At 46.0% G+C, this 14154-nt stretch overlaps 1 protein-coding gene across 1 annotated transcript; it reads left to right on the top strand.

The window, feature by feature from the left end:
* Positions 1-11320: 11320 nt before the first annotated feature.
* LOC308532491 (nucleolar GTP-binding protein 2-like) lies at positions 11321-13599 on the top strand (the record flags this gene model as incomplete). The annotated part of the gene is given in 6 exon segments (XM_081109992.1): positions 11321-11574; positions 11576-11829; positions 11832-12733; positions 12736-13007; positions 13096-13571; positions 13574-13599. Coding segments are annotated over 6 exon segments (2184 nt in total).
* Positions 13600-14154: the final 555 nt, after the last annotated feature.

The raw sequence follows: 14154 nt of genomic DNA, 5'->3' as shown, positions 1-14154 counted from the left end.
GCGTGGGAGTGGTGGATCCAAGTCGCGATGCCGTCTACCTTGAGAGCGGTGGGTGTAGTCAGCACTACGACATAGGGGCCCTTCCAACGCGGCTCAAGGGTCTCCCGGCGGTGCCTCTTGACGAACACCCAGTCTTCCGGTCTGTACTGATGAGGCGTCGGGGTCGGGCCAGCCTCGTAGACGGCACGAAGGCACGGCCAAATGTCCTCATGCGCCCTCTGGAGTCCTCTTAAGAGAAAAGATATTTCTTGGTTCTCAAATTCAGCGAGAAGCTCAGCTTTAAGGTTAGGAATGATAGGGGGTGGCCTGCCAAACATGATCTCATAGGGAGTAAAACCCAGGGTGTAAGGGGAGTTCCTCACCCAGTAAAGGGCATAGGGAAGGAGAGCCACCCAGTCCCCGCCAGTCTCCATGGTTAATTTGGTAAGGGTCTCTTTTAGAGTTCTATTCATTCTTTCTACCTGTCCTGAACTTTGGGGCCTGTAAGCACAATGTAATTTCCAATCCGCCCCTATGACTTTGGCTACTGCCTGTGTTACCTGCGAAATAAAGGCTGGCCCGTTGTCGGAGCCTATCATAGCAGGAAAACCATACCTGGGTAAGATGTCTTCCAGCAGCTTCTTGGCCACCGTCTGGGCTGTCTCATGCTTGGTTGGGTATGCCTCTACCCAGCCAGAGAAGGTGTCTATGAACACTAAAAGATATTTATAACCATACTTCCCTGGTTTGACTTCAGTGAAATCAACCTCCCAGTGTGCTCCTGGTTTGGTGCCTCTGAGCCTGGTTCCTTGTCCACCTGATCCAGCTCTTGCATTTGTGAGTTGGCAGGTCTTACAGAAGGTTATAATTTGATTGATTTTGGAGTCATGTTGGTGGATCTTGATTTTGGCATGCTGAATTAAGTCCTTTAACTTCCGGGCTCCCAAGTGGGTGGACCGATGCATGCATTCTAATACTGTGACCCCAAGCCAGTCCGGTAGTATGAAGTTTCTCATCTGAGGTGTACTACCATCCCTTCACCTCCTTAGCGAGGGGGAGCTTTCTGATCTGCTGCAGCTCTTCCTGAGAGTATTTAGGCTGGTCTGGTAGAACTGGGTCCCCGGGGTCTGTTAGTTGTAAGGCCATTGCGGGGATCGAGGTGAAGGCCGCTGCCTTGGCTGCCTGATCAGCCTTTTGGTTACCTCTTGCTACTGGTCATCTGCCTTCTGGTGCCCTTGACAGTGGATAATGGCTAGCTTCGTGGGAAGCCATAGGGCCGCAAGCAGGTCTAGAATCTCCTGTTCGTTTTTCACTGTTCGTCCCTCTGCTGTCAATAGCCCTCTTTCCTGGTAAACCGCCCCGTGAACATGAGCCGTAGCAAATGCATAACGGCTGTCTGTGTAAACGCTGAGCCGCTTCCCCGCCCCCAGTGTCAGTGCCTTGGTGAGAGCAATGAGTTCCGCTCGCTGGGCTGATGTCCCAGGGGGCAGTGCTTCTGCCCACACAGTGTCTGTGTCGGTGACCACCGCTGCACCCGCGTACCTGCACCCGTCCCGCACGAAGCTGCTTCCATCCGTGAACCAGGTGGCCTCTGCATCAGGGAGGGGCCGGTCGGTCAAGTCCTTCCGAAGTCCATGTACCTGCTCCAGGATCCCCGCACAGTCGTGCAGCGGGGCATCTAGGTCGGGGTCAGGCAGCAGGGTAGCGGGGTTGAGAGCTGCGCTGGGATGGAACCGCACTCTGGGAGGGTTGAGCAGTAAGCTCTGATAGTGGGTCATGCGTGCATTGCTCATCCATCGGTCAGGAGGCTGTTTTAGGACAACCTCAATGGCATGCGGGGTTGTTATCCAGATTTCCTGTCCCAGGGTCAATTTGTCGGCATCCTTGACTAAGAGCGCGGTTACGGGGTCCAGCTTTTTAGACAAATACGCTACTGGGCGGCTCCAGGGGCCTAAAGCCTGAGTTAAAACCCCTTTTGCTATTCCCTTGCGCTCGTCTACAAAGAGGCGGAAGGGTTTTATAATGTCCGGCAGGCCTAGGGCTGGAGCAGCCAAAAGAGCTCTCTTTATCTGATTAAAGGCAATTTCCTCTGTCTCAGTCCATTTAAAGGCCTTTCCCTCCTTGGTAGCTTCATATAGGGGCCTGGCGATTACCAGATTCTAGAGGGTGCTAAAGAGCTTAGGAGAGTGTACGGGTTAGGAACGGTTGGGTGTATATCCATAACTCTTTTATTAACTTCTCAGAGGTCTGGACTGGTCAGTAGTCATTCGTGTGGGGCTTTCTGATTGGCAGGAGGGGGGTGTTCCAGGCAGATTGGCATGGAACCAGTATCCCTAGGGTTCGCAGTCTTCGGATATGAGGCTGAATCCCTTCCAGGCCTCCTGGGGCATTGGATACTGTTTAACTCTTATCGGAATTTCCCCTGGTTTTAACTCTACCAGGGTTGGGGCCCTGTGAGCAGCCAGTCCTACTCCCCCCATCTCTGCCCAGGCGGTGGGGAATTCTTGTAGCCATCTGTCCATATTGTTCTCTCCTGGGGCGCCCCCTGGTGGAGGCGATATTCATCCTCCAGTCTCAGAGTCAGAACCTGGAAGGGATGGCCTTTGCCATCAGTGACCTAGGGCCCCCCTTGTCTGAAAGTTATTTGGGCTCCGATCTTGGTCAGCAAGTCCCGTCCTAATAGGGGGTAGGGGCACTCCGGTATTACCATGAAGGAATGGGATACCCGGCCTGTTCCTAGATCTACTGTTCTTTGGGTAGTCCATGAATACTGGCTTATGCCAGTTGCCCCTTGCACCCAGGACTTCTTGCTGGCTAGCTTCCCTTGAGGTGTGCGTAGGACCGAATGTTGTGCCCCAGTGTCGACAAGGAAGTTAATAGGCGTCCCCTCCACTCTAAGAGTTACCCTGGGCTCGGGAGGGGGTCCGAACCCCGACTCCCCTAATCACCCAGTCCTCCCAGCTCCAAGACCTCCACCCGATCTGTCTTGTTTCCTTTTTTACCGGCCTTCTTTGGGCATTCCCGGACCCAGTGTCCTATCTCTTTGCAGTAAGCACACTGGTTCCATTGCAGCTTCTTCTTCCCGCCCCGGGCGGTCCCCTTACCTCCTTCTTGGTCATCGGCAAGCTGGCGAAGGTGGCAGGTCCGCTCCTCAGGGTTCTCCGTGGTGGTGGCTAGCAGAATCTTGGCCAGGTTTCGGGTCTGCTTGTCACTGGCAGCCACCATGGCGCGGGCTTGCCTATCCTCAGGAGATTCTCGATTGTTATACACCTCTTCAGCCACCTCCAACAAGTCCCGAAAACTCTTTTCCCCTAATCTATCTATCCTCTGCAGTTTCTTTCTAATGTCTGTGGCTGACTGGTTTATAAAGCTCATGACCACAGCCGCCTTATTTTCAGGAGCTTCTGGATCCATGGGGGTATAGGTGCAATATGCCTCCATGATCCGTTCTAGAAAGGCAGCTGGAGACTCATCCCTTTCCTGTTGTACGTTCCCTACCTTGGTCAAATTGGTAGGCTTCCTAGCAGCCATACGGAGACCCCCCCCATCAGAGTCTGGCAGTAGATTTTGGGCCTCTCCTTACCTTCTGCCGTGTTGAAGTCCCATTCAGGCCTAGTTAAGGGGAAAGAGACATCTATCTGGGCCCAGTTGGTAGTTGGATTCCCATCTACGCCGGGAAACACCTTCCGGGCTTCATTCAGGATTCTCTCTCTCTCCTCCATTGTGAACAGGACCTGCAAGGCAAGTATGGGTGCCGGCTCCGGAGGGCGTGGAGCCAGGAAGGGCTTGAGCCAGGAGGGAAGGTCCTCCACGAGGTCCTGCCAAGTAATAATGTAAGGGAACTGATTGGGATGACCCCCCTTCGGCCGAGATATGACTTCTCTGACCCGGCAGATGGTGGGGAGGTCGAAAGTCCCCTCCGGCAGCAACCCGGCATTGAGAGCCGGCCACTCGCTGGAACAGAAAGTCTGCCATTGACTCTTCTTCACTTCTACACTGAGGTTGTTAGCCCTTCCCTTAACCTCGTAAAAATGATCAACTATAATGCTTAAAGGAGTAGTTTGAGTCTGTCCCATAGCGTCCGTCCAGTGAGTCCACAAAATTAAACAAAAGAACAGAGACACCAAACAAACAAAGACACCTAAGAACAGTTTGAGGGGAATCCACTCCCCTCGTGAGGGGCTTTTACACCCCTCCAGATGGAGGTTCAAGACGTCCCCTACTCCTCCTGCCTGAGATCCGCCAGTGCGTCCACTTAGATCTATCAGGCCAGATTTCAGAAGAGAGCTCGCATAGGACAGAACAGACGACACATAGACACTTACTGCGGTCAGTCAGACTCTCCGGATCGGGGTTCCTTGTGGGTCTTGGGGGTCCCGGATGAGCCCCCAAATGTTATGCCCAGATTTCAAGATCCCCCAAGACGGACCACTAGGGAGCTGAGTCCGATGCAGTTCCGTTCTGTTCTTTTACTATCAGTTTCGTTCTGTCCCTTCAGCCATACTGCTTCCTGGAAAATAGCTGACCTAAAAAATACACCAGTTAGAGTGGTGTGGAGTGGGACACACTTTACAGTTCAAAAATGTTGCCATTTCCTTGAAATTCTCAATATCCATGTTTGATTTTTTTTAAATTCTCACCCAAAGATATGTGTATTGATTTTAAAGAGAGACAAGAGGGTAGGGAGAGGGGGAGAAAGAGAGAAAGATCAATATGAGAGAGAAATATATCGGTTGCCTACAATACACGGCTGATATCTCATGGCATCCTCACATGGAGAGTAGACAGAGAGGAAGCGAGCTCTTCCTGACCCTTACAGGGGCACCATTCCCATTCATGAGGGCTTCACCCTCATGATCTCATCTCACCCTAATTACTTGCCAAATGAAATAATACTATTGCATTGGTCCTTGGGTTTCAACATATGAATCTGGGTTGGGGGGGACATAAGTATTGGACCGTAACATTTCAATTTTGGACTTCTATACACCCAAACTGTGAGAGAATAATATTATGTTGTTTGAGCTAAGTTTGTGGTTCTTGGTTACACTAGACCTATAAAACTAATACAGACTCCAAGTACCCTTCAGGAATGGTTTTGAACTTCAGTGATTAGTGGGTTGAGAAATCTGCTCAGGTCTCTTGATTAATATAAAGCTAACTGAAAATAGCATATACATAAATAACTTTCCTTAATCTTTAGAGAATAAAAGAATTATCACCTTTTAAAAAATATTTTTTGTTGATTTCAAAAAGGAAGGGAGAGGGAGAGAGAGATAGACACATCAATGATGAGAGAGAATCATTGACTGGCTGCCCCCTGCACACCCCACACTGGGGATCGAGCCTACAACCTGGGAATGTGCCCTGATGGGAAATCAAACCATGATCTGATCATTCGTAGGTTGATGCAGCCAGGTTATTTATTAACTTTATAAAGGAACATTTCTCACCCGGACCCCACAATTAATTCACAGCTCGGGGCTGTCAGGATAAAATCTGCGTATTTCCCACCACCCCAGGGAGTTGAGCCATAAACCACCAGAGACGAAAAACTTGAAGAGCCCCAAAGGTCAGTTAATTAAAAAATGAAATTCTTTTCTAGGATTCTATCTACAAGGAAAAAATGATGAGAAGAAAAATCAGAAACTCAAGCTCAAGCTCCAGATAACTGAAAATTCCAAATCCTTTCTTGTTGGCCGGGAAAATCCACATCATAGTATAAGTATTATTGTTCTGACTAATTAATGCTGTCTATGTCCATGGGAATGCTGGCTAGCCATAAAACAGCAAGAAAGATCACTCCCCTAGAGCAAGCATGTCAAACTCCTGGCTGGCGGGAATGAGGCATGTGCCGCCTGCTGGCTGCAAGTTTGATATGCTTGCACTTAACAAAACCATTTAAGGCAGAGACTTAAAAAAATCAACTGAAAACAGCTAACAAACTCAAAGATCAAGTGGCCTGTTTATCTGGGAAATAAATGAATAAGAAAACATAATTTTTGTTATTTGTTTACTCTTATACTATTTATTTATGAACCACTGATGTTAAAGTAATAAACCAACTCATAGCCACAAACGCCATTGAAAGGAAGCTTTTGAAATTTGCTTTCATTCCAGTCCATTCAAGGAGTGCATGATTCTCTGCCACCTTATTTTATTTTTGACTAAGTCTGGTTGCATTTTCCAATGAGTTCTGGTAAGCCAGCCAACAAGTCTCTGACCTCTCCTATATTCTTGAGAATTTTAAGCATAAAGCCAGCAATGACTTGCCTGGGGTTGCAGAAACAAAGTTATTTCAGATTAAGACTCTAATTGGGTAAAAATCATTAAGAAAATAATTTAGTAATGCCAGATAAATTTACAAAGACTTATATTAAACTTTAAGTTAAAGATTGAGTGTACAATGGCAAGCTAAAATGAAACATTGTATACCCAGCGGTGCTGGTGCCGTGGTCTTCAGAAGGACACTTGAACCGGTTCGTGCAAACTAGGAGGCCCTTTCGGGATTAAAGAAATAATGGAAGACAGACATAAAATAGATGAAAAGCTTGGGCTGGGTGTGGTACCTGCCCTCTGGAGGGGCAGTGCACACACAGAGAGAGAGCACTCCAGCTCCGAAAGCTGCTTTATTATATACTTGCGTTACAGGAGCTTACATCACGTCTGGGTGGGCCTTTGACATCATGAGATCCATCCCCTTAACACTGGGCAGGAGAGTCAGTCTGGGTGGCATCCAGTCTTGGACTTGTCCCGCCTTCAGGGCAGGGCTTGAGCCCTCACACTGAATCCCACTGACATAAATTAAGGCAATGTATTCTAAGGGCCCTTAGCAACACTGAGTCAATCATTTAGGTAATTTAGGTCTAAAATTGCTAGTATTAGGAAGATAACATTTAGTTAATGGAGTCATGATTTATGAAAATAAACAATCAATACTGACCAGGTAACAACATTTCCCATCTCACTCCAAATTTACAGTATTATCCTAATGATTTTTATGGAAATGTTATAAGAAATCTTTCATGTTAAATGAAAAACCACAAAAGACTTCATAAATTGACCAAAATAAAATTACATAGTTCAGTGAATATCTTCTCTTTGTCCCTAATAAGATAAAACAACAATCAACACACAAAGAATAGGGCCCTAGAAGAATTATACTGAATTCTGAATACCTTTTTCTTTACCTATTTTTAAAAATTGAATTTTGAGAGAGCGACAGGAAGAGAGAGAGAAGAAAGAGAGAAAGATTGAGAAAACTTTTGTTCCACTGATTTATGCATTCATTGGTTAACGAACCTACAACCTTAGCACATTGGGACAACACTCTAACCAACTGAGCAACCCAGCCAGCAATAGCCCTATATTATCTTAAATTTTGTTTTGTTAGTTAATATTATATTCCAATTCTCCCTCACCTTCCCAGCATACTATAGATTTAGCCCCAATACACTTTTACATGCCAAATCTATAAGAGAGGTAGGATTATAATATTAGTGTTCATTGAAAACACAGGGTACCTATCAACAAAAAAGAATTTTTCAAAAGGAAAGTAAAATATAGAAAGAGCCAAGTGTCAACCTCTAATGTATTTGTAACTGTGACCTCTGCTTGCTTGCTTGCTTGCTTGCATGCTTTTTCAATATATTTTTATTGATTTCAGAGAGGAAGGGAGAGAGAGAGAAAGAGAAACATCATTGATCAGCTGCCTCTTGGAAGCCCCCTAATGGGGATTGAGCCTGAAACCTGGGCATGTGCCCTTGACTGGAATCCAACCTGGGACCTTTCAGTCCGCAGGCAGATACTCTATCCACTGAGCCAAACCAGCTAGGGCTCTGCTGCTCTTTCTTATATGTAGGGCGCGCCTATAGGGTCAAGTTTCGGAATGACCTGTGGCAGAGCCACATTCAAGGCCCAGCTTGGAGGGCAGAGCTCTCCTAGCACAATTAAGATTGACCTTATAGTCCCCCCTTGTTCCTAGGTAGCTAATGGGCTGTGGGAGGTGCAACAAGTGCTGCCAAAACAAGGCTTGAGTAACAAATAGATTTGAAACCGAAAGAGCATTGTAAACATGTTGACCACACCCCTTGTCTTGCTTTGTGTGATCTGACTATAAAATGAAGCTTTGGCTTACAGGCTGTGTCACTGTTTCCTCATCCAGGCAGTGATCCACCTGGTCCCAACTGTATTCTCTTGTCTATCTTCTTTAATCCTTTACAACTCCTCCTCAGGTTCACCTCTGGCTGAGCTGGACGCAGTTAACTTATACATCATTCCATTCTTTGTAAAGGCAATGTAACCCGACTGTCTCACAATATTCAGGTAATGGTGCTGACTGCAGTTGAATTTTCTTCTTTAAACTGCAGAACCAAAGATAGCCTTTTACTGTAGTTAAGCTTGGGAGAGGAGATTGAAGATACACTGGGAAGGATTGCTGGTATCCTGTAACATGCAGGTAAGAACTATACATAAATTATCATGTAATTTTATAAAATATGTAATCAGTTGTAGAAAAATACATTTTTTCTATGTAAAATCCATATGTGATCAGTTGTAGAAAAAATACATTTTTATAAAGGTCACAAATTCAGTAGGTACAGTGTTAATCCTAGTTTTTAAATATATTTTATTGATTTCATAGAGGAAGGGAGAGGGAGAGAGAGATAGAAACATTAATGGTGACAGAAAATCATTGATTGGCTGCTTCCTCCATGCCCCCTACTGGGAATCAAACCTGTAACCCGGGCATGCATGTGCCCTTGACCAAAATCAAAAGTGCGACCCTTCAGTCCGAAGACCAATGCTCTACCCACTGAGCCTAACCAGCTAGGGCTTAACCATCATTTCAAACATTTATTTTTAATTCTAGGGGCCTGATGCACAAATTTGTACACCTTGAAAGGAACTGTGGGCTGCAAGGCTTTGGTAGCAACAGGGCTGGGTCATGGCCCATCCTCTGCGCCCCCGCCCGTCCTGTCCCGCCGCAGCCCCCAGCCCCATCTGCCGGCAACCCCGCTCCTGCTGCCATCACTCCCATGCAATGACAGCACTGGCCCCGCTGACAGCATGGAGCAACTGGGGCTGGGGCCACCTGGGGGTACAAATGGGGCAGGTGCTGGCAGCAGATGCAAGTACCAGGTGGAACTGCTGCGTGTGAGAGGTAATAATTCTCAGTAAGCACAGCAACTGGCACCTGCCTTGGTCTGGCGCCCTCCCACTCCCCTACTCCACCATCCCACCTCAGCCAACACCGCCATGTTCAGCACATACCCCCTGGTGGTCAGCGCACGTCATAGCAACCAGATGTTTGGTTTTTCTGATTGTTCCTCCATTCGGTCTATTTGCATATTAGCCTTTTATATAGAATTGGTATAACAATTCCTACATTGAAATCCTTAACACCAGTCTGCTCTCTCGGTAACTTAATATGTTCTTAATAATACTTTTACATAACTCATCTGATTAAACATTTAATGTATAAATATTCATCTAATTTAGATTACTGACATATTATCAAAAAATTCTGAGTTGCCAGACCGGTTTGGCTCAGTGGATAGAGCGTCGGCCTGCAGACTCAAGGGTCCCAGGTTCAATTCTGGTCAAGGGCATGTACCTTGGTTGCGGGCACATCCCCAGTTTGGAGCATGCAGAAGGCGGCTGATCGGTGTTTCTCTCTCATCGATGTTTCTAACACTCTATCCCTCTCCCTTCCTCTCTGTAGAAAATCAATAAAACATATGTAAAAAAAAAAAAGAGTTCAGGGCCCTGGTGGTGGGGGACTGAGGGGACTGAGGGAAACCAGAGGCAGGTATGCAGAGGGGACTGGGCACCGCCATCTTGTGGCTGTGGGTGCCGCCATATTTGAGGGCATAGCAGTCAATTAGCATAGTCCCTCCTTATTGGCTGTGGGTTCCACCATTTTTGATGGCGTGGCAGTCAAATAGGATATTCCCTCTTTATTGGTTGTGGGCACTGCCATACTTGTGATGGTATGACAGTCAATGAGCATATTCCCTCTATTAGATAGGATTATAAACTCATAACTAAATATAATTTATAATTATCTTACAAATACTTGAGAAATAGCAGGCCTTCAAATAAATCCTTGTGTAATTCTTTCAATTTTTTTTTGCTGAGAATTCTGAAAAGTTTAAGTTATTTCTTTCTGTTTTTTAATATATTTTTATTGATCTCAGAGAGGAAGGGAGAAAGAGAGAGAGAGATAGAAACATCAATGATGAGAGAGAATCATTGATCAGCTACCTCCTGAATGCCCAGCCACACTGGACATCTAGCCCTCAACCCGGGCATGTGCTCTGACTAGAAATCAAACTGGTGATCTCAACCACTGAGCCACGCAGGCCGGGTTGTAAAGGTTATTTCTGAATCAAATGCAAAATAACTACAACTATTTACTGCACAGAAATATATATATGGGAAACCTGGGTAAATGTGCCATGAAAATACCTGAAATTTTATTTAAGCATGGTAATCTCTGCTCTGTTTTCATTCAAACCTTTCTTCTCATGCCCTCCTTTGTATCTGGCTCCATCACTCACACATCCAAAGACACACACACACACACCTGTCCACTCTTCCCACCAAATCATATATTTAATGTCTACCCTCTAGATCACAAAGTGTGTTAGAGCCTAACTCTGAGTGGTAACAACATTAGCAGATCTGCCATTTCCTCCGCTCCACGCATTTCTCTGATAATACAACTACATATTTAATACAAAGCAACAATTGTGTGGTCAAAAAAGTAATGCATCTCAGCATCAGGCTAGAGAAGCTTCCTGATGAGAAAACTGGAGAGGAGTCATCATGGATAAATTCATTGCAGATTCAGGAAGGACTTTTATCCTTTGAAATGGGATAAAAAGAAAAAGTCATTCCCTAATAAATCCCCCCATACTTTTGCTGTGTGACTTAGAAGTTGGTCCAAAAGTTCATCTTCAGTAATTACGTCTTCATGATCAATTGTACATTTCCTGCAACAGGTGACATGAAACTGTTTCTCAGGCAAAGCAAAGGGATCAAATTAGTAAGACACCTAATTCCTATGACTTCTTACTTTAATCCTGAATTTTACCAAAATGACTGAATCAGACGAATTATCACATTTGTTTTGGTTTTGCTTGGATTTCTGCTTTGCTTTTTTTTTTTTTTTTTTTACCTGCTTTGCTTTTTAAGCAGCCATTCACCAGTTATGTAACAGAAGCTCATTAGCATTTAAGAATAAAAACACAGCACTTCGGCCGGGTTCGGGAAGTTATGAGCTCTTTTCCCTGAGATAGGCCGGACCCAGCGCTCCGGTCCTCAACCCGTCGGCAAGATGGTGAAGCCCAAGTACAAAGGACGGAGCACCATCAACCCGTCGAAGGCCAGCACAAACCCGGATCCAGTACAGGGAGCAGGAGGCCAAAACATGAGGGACCGGGCCACAATCCGGCGCCCGAATATGGACAGGCAGAAGGAGCGCAGGAACAATCGTAGTAAAGTGATCAAGCCTCTGCAGTATCAATCATCCGTGGCTTCTGGCACAGTGGCAGGAGTGGAGCCAATTATTAAATTGTTTGGAAACACACGTGATTAAGCAGTCATCATTACGAAAATTTCAAGAGGAAACGGATACAGTTATGAAGGATCCTTACAAAGTTGTCATGAAGCAGATCAAGTTACCCATGTCTCTTCTCCATGATCGAATCCGGCCTCATAACTCAAAGGTGCACATTCTCGATACTGAGAGCTTTGAAACTACATTTGGCCCTAAGTCTCAGAGGAAGCGACCAATTTTACTTGCCAGTGACATGCAGTCGCTTGTAGAAAATGCAGAAATGTCCACTGGGACCAGGGCAAGGATCGGGACTTGGTAACTGAAGACACAGGTGTGAGAAATGAAGCCCAAGAGGAGATCTATAAAAAGGGACAGTCCAAAAGAATATGGGGTGAGCTCTACAAGGTGATAGATTCATCAGATGTTGTTGTTCAAGTTCTTGATGCTAGAGATCCAATGGGTACCCGTTGCCCTCACATCGAGACTAACTTGAAAAAGGGAAAGCCCTGGAAGCACCTCATTTTTGTCCTTAACAAATGTGTCCTTGTTCCAACCTGGGCAACAAAACAATGGGTTGCTGTCCTTTCCCAGGATTATCCAACACTTGCTTTCCATGCAAGTCTTACTAACGCCTTTGGCAAAGGAGCGTTTATTCAGCTTCTACGGCAGTTTGGAAAGTTGCATACTGACAAGAAGCAGATCAGCGTCGGGTTCATTGGCTATCCAAATGTTGGCAAGAGCTCTGTGATGAACACATTACGCTCCAAGGAAGTGTGCAACGTGGCCCCCATTGCAGGTGAAACAAAGGTCTGGCAGGATATTACCTTGATGTGTGGGATATTCCTCGTCGACTGTCCAGGCGTGGTTTACCCCTGTGAGGACTCAGAGACAGACATTGTGCTGAAAGGAGTTGTTCAAGTTGAAAAAATTAAGGCTCCCGAAGACCACATTGGTGCTGTACTCGAACGAGCAAAACCAGAGTATATCAGCAAGACATACAAGATTGATTCTTGGGAGAATGCCGAGGACTTTCTTGAGAAGCTCGCTTTCCGGACAGGGAAGTTGTTAAAGGGCGGCGAGCCTGACTTGCAGACTGTGGGCAAGATGGTTCTCAATGACTGGCAGAGGGGCCGCATTCCTTTCTTTGTCAAGCCACCCAATGCAGACCCGGCCAGCCCTGGAAGAGCCCCTTACAGCTTCCATCCTCAGCATCTTTGGAAGCTGCCACTGAAACAACCCAGAACAACCCAGAAGAGGACATCACAGAAACTGTAGGTGAAGAGTCAGAATCTGTCCTCGAGAAGGAAAAAGGAATGAACAGTCCCTGTGACACCAGCTCAGAGATGCAGCAGATCCTTGTGCGGGTTCGGCAGAACTTCGGCAAAATCAACGTTGTGCCTGAGTTTGCTGGGGATGACCTAGTTCCTTTGGAGATGTCAGATATGGATGAGGAGCTAGAGAGGGGGTGGGGGAAGGGGAGAAGGAGAGGAGAAGGAGGAGGAGGAGGAGGAGGAGGAGGAGGAGGAGGAGGAGGAGGAGGAGGAGGAAGAGGTGGAGGAGGAGGAGGAGGAGGAACAGGCGCAACAGGGGGGCGAGGAGGAAGAGTATTACCCAGAGTCCCTGGAAGAACACCAGGAAAATGACACCAAGGCAGTGATTAAAGCCCTGGATGAAAAGATCGCTAAATACCAGAAGTTTTTAAACAAAGCCAAAGCGAAAAAGTTCTCAGCAGTCAGAATATCCAAGGGACTCAGTGAAATGGTTTTTGCAAAATCGGAAGAGCAAGAAACAACAGCTGAAGAAGCTGTGGAAGATACGGCACCTGCCAAAAAGGGCAAGGAGAGCAAGGCACAGAGGGAAGAGGAACATCCAAATAAATCTCGAAAGACGCTGACATCTAAGGAACGGAGGCGAGCAGCACGGAAGCAGCAATCCAGAAAAGCTGGTGTCCGCTACTATGAAACACACAACGTGAAAAATAGAAACAGGAACAAAAAGAAGACCAATGACTCAGAGGGACAGAAGCGCAAACACAAAAATTCAAGCATAAGCAGTAACATTTTAAAAGCTGTTTCTTAAATTATACAAAAATATGCATTAAAAAAAGAATAAAAACACAACCACATAAGATTTCCCTAATAACTGTGGGCAAAAGGGGGCCACATGCTAAACCTAACTAGTTCAGGGGAGGCCTGTGTGGCAGCCTTACAAACTCAGAGACTTAAAATAACCACAAAGGATGGTCTCTTATTTTAAAAAAAAATTAAATATATTTTTATTTATTTCAGAGAGGCAGGGAGAGGGAAAGAGGAACATCAAGGATGAGAGAGAATCACTGATCAGTTGCTCAAAACTTGGGCATGTGCCCTGACTGGGAATCAAACCCGGACCCTTCAGTCCACAGGCCAGCGCTCTATCCCAGAGCCAAACTAGCTGAGGCTGAAATTAACACTTCTTAACTAAAAGCAGTAGTCATGTCCTAGGCTAGAATCTTACCTGACAAAGGTCAATTTTCACCTTAACTAAGCCTGTGTGTTGTTTCTGCATCTACCATAACATTCCTTTGGAATCTCAAAGTAATTTCCTTTTCCAGATCCCTCAAAGCACAGGTG

This window comes from Myotis nattereri, assembly GCF_964212035.1.
Source record: "Myotis nattereri genome assembly, chromosome: 16".
NCBI lineage: Eukaryota > Metazoa > Chordata > Mammalia > Chiroptera > Vespertilionidae > Myotis > Myotis nattereri.
The sequence above is the reverse complement of the archived record's forward strand: the minus strand, read 5'-3'. Positions and strand labels throughout refer to the sequence as shown.